We start from the raw sequence: 5552 nt of genomic DNA, 5'->3' as shown, positions 1-5552 counted from the left end.
GGCTCAGTCAGTTAAGCGTCTGCCTTCAGCTCAGGTCATGATCCTGGGATCCTGGGATCCGGTCCTACAAGGGGCTCTCTGCTCAGCGAGGTGTCTGCTTCTCCTTCTCCCTCTGCTGCTCCCCCTGCTTGTCCTTGCTCTGATAAATAAAATCATAAAAAAAAAAAAACATAACAGTGGTTTCTTTCATTATTCATTTTGCTTCAACTGCTGAGATCCCGCAGAAGCCCTCCCCAATCTCATTTCCACAGAGTCCTGTGCTTCACGGTGCAGACCCTTGGCGCTGTCTGATTGCTTCTCCGCTTCGTCTGGTTGAGATTCCTCCAGGTCTGGGATCTGCTGGTACCTATCTCAGCCCCTAGAATCCACCCGGTGCGCTTACTGTGGGGCGAGGGTCAAGGACAGAGTCAGAGGTCCCCTGAGGAGCTGACAACGCAGCAGGACACTGAACTTAACAAGTGCGCGAAGTTCTCCAGAAAGACCAGGGTGCAGCTCCCCTGTGGTTCCCCAGGCGGAGGCGAGGCTGCAGGACTGGTCCCTCCGACCAGGTGTTCAAGGGGGAGGAGCCAAAACTACGGGGTGTGGCCACTACTCACCTAAACCCAATCAGGATACGAGGCTGCTCATGCCTGCCCAGGAGCACGCTAAACTACCCGCGTGGAGATCCAGTCCTGCGGCCACAGCTGTGTGGCCCTCTCCAGGACCGGGATGAAGGGAGGGTTGGGGGAGATAGGGGCAGGGTGACTGTCTCCAGGAGGGCAGTGGGACAGCAGGTTCTAGAATAAAGGGACAGCGCCCGGGGCTACGGAGCTCTAATTGCGGGGCCGGGGAGCGGGCGCTGATAACCACAGACCGGGGCATCCCAGCGTGTGTGCGGGGTGGTTGTGTGAAGGCGGGCATTAGGGAGAAACCATCTTGGCAGGGGTACTCTGAAGCGGAAACCACTGCTCCGGGCGCGGGGGTGGCGGGGAAGCTGCGGACGAGATCGCTTCAGTGGGGCGAGAGGACGGGAAGGGAGACCGCGCGGTTCGGGGTTGCTGCGGGTATACAGAGACACTAGTCTTTCTCGCTGAGTCAGAGGGCGGGGCTGGCTCTCGGTGCCCCACCTCTCTCCCGCGCCCACTGCTTGGCCCTGGGGACACAGCTGTGAGCGAGCGTGGTCCACAACGGCAGCCATGGTGTGGTGGCTTCTTCCAAGGAATGTCCCTACCTTCAAACTCAGACTTTATCAACGAAGCTCTGGGGCACCGCTTTACTGGAGGGGGGTGGGGGGATCCCACGATTCCTCCCCTTCTGGGGACCCAGCATTTGGAACAGGTTTTTAAAGACAGCAGGACAGGGAGTGTCGGAGGAGGAGGCCCCGGCCCAAAAGCCAAAGGCATCTTCACATAAGACGTGCAAGGGCCGTGTCCCTCAAGGCCAAGATCTTGTCCAAACTCTGAAGCCCATCGCACGGGCATAGGGCAAGAGCGCTGTCCTGAGTCCTTTTGCCTGTTCCGCGTCTATTTCATCCTCATATCCACCCTGATGGCCCCAGTAAGCCCTGCAGGGCACCCCACCCTGGAAGCCTAGGGAGGCCTGACTCTGGCTTCCTCCTTCCCCAGGCTGGCCAAACGAGCCCGTGTTTATCCTTTGATTAAGAGAGAATGCAACGCAGGGCACGGAACACCCCTGCGGGAGAGTGGAAGGCACTAAGGGATCTCCACTGCCTGGCACGTATTCATGAACAACCTGTGACCGCAGGGCTCCCATCTGCAAAATGGGAACTCTGCTCTGTATGGGGAATTTCTGGGTGTTAATAACTGTGACACTGGTTCCCGGTTTTATGAGGCCTAAGTGTCTGAGGGCGAAGAATGACGTTCAAAAGTAACGGTGAAGGATGTCCCCCTTAAGGAAAACTGCAGCCATCTTTGCCATAGAGTATGTTCGCCATCCCCCTCCCCCGCGAAGGTCCAGACCGCCACCAACCAGAGCAGTAGGTGCTCACTCGCAGGGCTACCTGAGCCTCCTGGACTACAAGCTTTTGCCCCTGTCCCTGCGCGCATGCGACTCCTGGGCAAAGAGCCCATCCTCCCAGTCTGTGAAAGGGCAGGCATGACCCGAAGTGCATCCGGCAGGACCGGAAGTGGAGATTCTTCTCGGCTGAATTAATGCAGATCTTTCTGTGCTTCACAGACTGAGTGCTGAGCACTTTGCAGCGTCTTTTGGGTTCGTCCTCACGGGGACCCTGAGAGATAGCATGATATTCCCATTTTATAGATGAGGAAAGTGAGGCTCCGTAAAGTTGCAGAACCACAAAAGAACAGCTGCTCCCAGGAGAGGAGCCAAGCCTAGGCCTCTGTCTGGATCCCAGGCTAGCGCTCTAAATAAAGTATACTCACGGCCTCACCTCCCTTTCCCGAGAAGGCGTCACGGCCAGGGTCCTGTCTCCCCTAGGCTGGGTCCGGTCAGTGCTCAGAGCCCGCAGACCCGGGTCTGGGGGAAACTGCCCGCCTCACCAGTCTGGAGCATCTGCTGGTCTCCTGGAAGCTAGCAAAAGTGGGAAGGGAAGCAACTGCCCGTCCTCCTTGCCTTGCCCTCCTACCTCCCTGACCCCCATCAACTAACTCTGCTGGAGCCGCCCGAGCCGACTCACCCGCGCGCGGCCTCTGGGCTGCACCTGCCGCGCTGGCGTCGACCGCCCCCCAGGGCCTGCACTGGGGGTGGGCCCGGAGACACCCCGACCAGAGCGCGGGAGGCGTGCGGTGTGTCCTCAACGCAGCTGCGGCTCTGCGGGGTTCGGGAAACTAGGCGCACCACGCAGTGCGCCAGACGGAGCGGAGAGGGCTGGAGACAAGTGCGCCGGCGGGCGGGGCCGTCCAAGTGCGTCCCCTGAGGTCCCCTGGTGGGTTGCGGCCACGGAGCGGGGGGCGAGGAGGGAGAGTGATTACGGAGGGTCCGGGTGTCCCCAGGCCTTGGCACGCCGGGCAGTGGTTGAGCTCTCCCCTTCCCGCATTCCAGCCCATGCCCCTAGCAGCCCCCTACTTGGCGCTCCACGCCTGGGGGCCGCCTTATTAGCTGGAGGAACAGTTCAACAAAACATCTCTAGGCCACACTTCTTCTGTCCTTCAAAATGACAGTTTCGGAATTCTGCATGGGTGGGGATTGGCTAAGGCTCTGAGGACCAGCTCTGAGAGGAACAAGGTCCGGGAGGAAAGAGGCGCCTCGGCGTCTTTCGGCGGTCCTTGTCGCAGAAGCGGCGCCAGAGAGGCCCGGGCGGTTCCGCCCGGAACGCAGCTGGGTCCCCGCAGCCACCAGCTGCAGCGCCTTCCACCCTGGAAGCAGACCCCGGCGGGCGCCGCTTCCCCTTTCTGCATTCCGCCAGCCGGGGCCAGAGGGCTGGCCCCACGTTGCCCGACAGCCGGTGCTGGAGTGGGGGGCGGTCATCGTGTGCCCGGAAGCCCGGGCTCCTCTGCCGGGACGCCAGGCCCTCGGAGGTGGCGGGGCAGAGCGTGCGGGTGCAGGTGCGGGACTGCGAGCCGGCTGCTGGGCCTCAGGGGACTGGGAGGAGGGCGTGGGGCCGCACCGCGCAGCCCCCATCGGCGCAGGACACCGCGCGGGTACCACCTCTCCGGCCCCCGGCGGGGAAGAGAGGCCCCCACCCGAGACCCCCGGGACGCGGAGCTAGGCGCGTCCCGGGGGTCTCGGCGCCTCTGCGGGCGCGGGGGACTGTGGACGCGCGGTGGGGCCTGGCTGACTACGACACTGCCCCCTAGCGGGGGGAATGTTTCACTCAACCTCCCGATTGAGGCTGACCCGGCAGAAACATGAGAGCCTCTCTCCTTTCTCAAATCAAATTCATTTGGGAAGGTCTTTAGCAGAATCCCTTCATCTGTGTTCTCCTTCATGCCTCACAGCAGCTCTCTCATTAAAAAAACAAAACAATAACACTACTTTATCGAGATATTATTTACACACGGTAAATACCAGAAATTTTACATACTGTATACCGTTCTATAAATTTTGGCCGACGAACACACCAGGCTAACAACCACTGTCCCAGTTCAAGATGCAGCACGTTTCCCGGTCCGGGGCTGGCTCTGGTTAAGTGACTGCCTTCAGCTCAGGTCATGATCCTGAAGTCCCAGGATGGAGTCCTGCATCAGGCTCCCTACTCCGCTGGGAATCTGTTTCTCCCTCTGACCCTCTCCCCTCTCATGCTCTCTCATTCTCTCAAATAAATAAATAAAATCTCCAAAAAAAAAAAAAAAAAAAAAGATATAGCATGTTTCCATTACTCCCAGAAAATTCCCTTCTGCCCCTTTGCAGCCGACGCTCTCTTTGCTGGCCTCAGACAACCGCTTATCTGATTTCTATCACTACACTTTTCTTTTCCCTGGAATTTCCCATAAATAGGACCATACAGGATGTGATCTTTTGTGCCCTGCTTCTTTTCACTTAGCACAAGGCTTCCAGAAGTCATCCACGTGACTGCGAGATTGCGTATATCAGTAGCTCCCTCCTTTCAGCGCCGAGTAGTATTTGATTGTATGCATATGCCGCTTGCTGTTTGTCCATTTGGAGTTGAGGTGGGTGGACTGGGGAGGCCCAGCTGGGCTGGTGGGGAGGTATCCTCTGAGGACCCCAAAGGACATTTGGGTTGTTGTTGGACACCTGGGCTGTTTTGGTTTTGAGATTTAGTGAATAAAACTGCCTTAAAAATTCCTGGGGTGCCTGGGTGGCTCAGTGGGTTATAGCCTCTGCCTTCTGCTCGGGTCATGATCCCAGGGTCTTGGGATCCAGCCCCACATCCAGCTGTCTGCTCAGCAGGGAGCCTGCTTACTCCTCTCTCTCTCTGCCTACTGGGGATCTCTATCTGTCAAATAAATACATAAAGTCTTTAAAAAAAAATTCCTATAAGTAGGGCTCAGTTGGTTAGGCCACTGCCTTCAGCTCAGGTCATGATCCTAGAATCCTGGGATTGAGTCCCACATTGGGCTTCCTGCTCTGCAGGGAGCCTGCTTCTCCTTCTCCCTTTGCCTCTCCCCCTGCTTGTGCTCTCTCTCTCCCTCTGTCAAATAAATAAAATCTTAAAAAAAAAATTCCTTTAACTCTTTGTGTGTGGGTCCTTCGGTGGCACAGTCAGGCGAGGCTTTCAGGGTCATGATATTAGGGTTCGAGATCGAGCCCCATGTTGGGCTCTACACTCAGCAGGGAGTCTGCTTCTCTTCCTCTGCCCTTCCCCCTGGTCACATGTGCTCGTGCTCTCAAATAAATAAATCTTTTTAGAAAAAGTCCTTGTGTGTGTTAGGGTCTGTGATCAAAGGAGCAAGACTGATACAAAGCGAAGGTCAAGCAAAGCTTTATTTCATGCCAAGCATCGAGAATCAAACCGACCGGTCGGGGCCACCTGACCAGTCGGGGCCACCTCTTACAGAGAGAGCGAACCCTCCCAGCCTCACAGACTAACTTTTATAGAACAAAGGCCACGTGGTTGAGCCTGACCACACACAGGTGGCCAATGAGATTGTAACACACAAAGAAAGCTGCACAGTCATGCTAGGTCACACACG

At 57.3% G+C, this 5552-nt stretch overlaps 1 protein-coding gene across 3 annotated transcripts; it reads right to left on the bottom strand.

Moving 5' to 3' along the window:
* Window positions 1-92: 92 nt before the first annotated feature.
* Window positions 93-3700, bottom strand: LOC125083190 (translation initiation factor IF-2-like). Of its 3 annotated transcripts, none has more exons than XM_047699390.1 (2): window positions 2636-3700; window positions 93-137 (listed from the first exon to the last, which is right to left on the bottom strand). In XM_047699390.1, the coding sequence occupies exon 1, from the start codon at window positions 3577-3579 to the stop codon at window positions 3085-3087; it is 495 nt and encodes a 164-aa protein (XP_047555346.1). In that variant the 5' UTR covers window positions 3580-3700; the 3' UTR covers window positions 93-137; window positions 2636-3084. The 3 variants fall into 3 exon arrangements, with proteins under 3 accessions (XP_047555346.1, XP_047555435.1, XP_047555264.1); XM_047699479.1 differs by lacking the exon at window positions 93-137 and adding an exon at window positions 2335-2529; XM_047699308.1 differs by lacking the exon at window positions 93-137 and adding an exon at window positions 2335-2522.
* Window positions 3701-5552: the final 1852 nt, after the last annotated feature.

This window comes from Lutra lutra, chromosome 1 (assembly GCF_902655055.1).
Source record: "Lutra lutra chromosome 1, mLutLut1.2, whole genome shotgun sequence".
In the NCBI taxonomy this organism is placed as follows: domain Eukaryota; kingdom Metazoa; phylum Chordata; class Mammalia; order Carnivora; family Mustelidae; genus Lutra; species Lutra lutra.
Note: the sequence above shows the minus strand (reverse complement) of the source record. Positions and strands in the feature narration are given on the sequence as shown.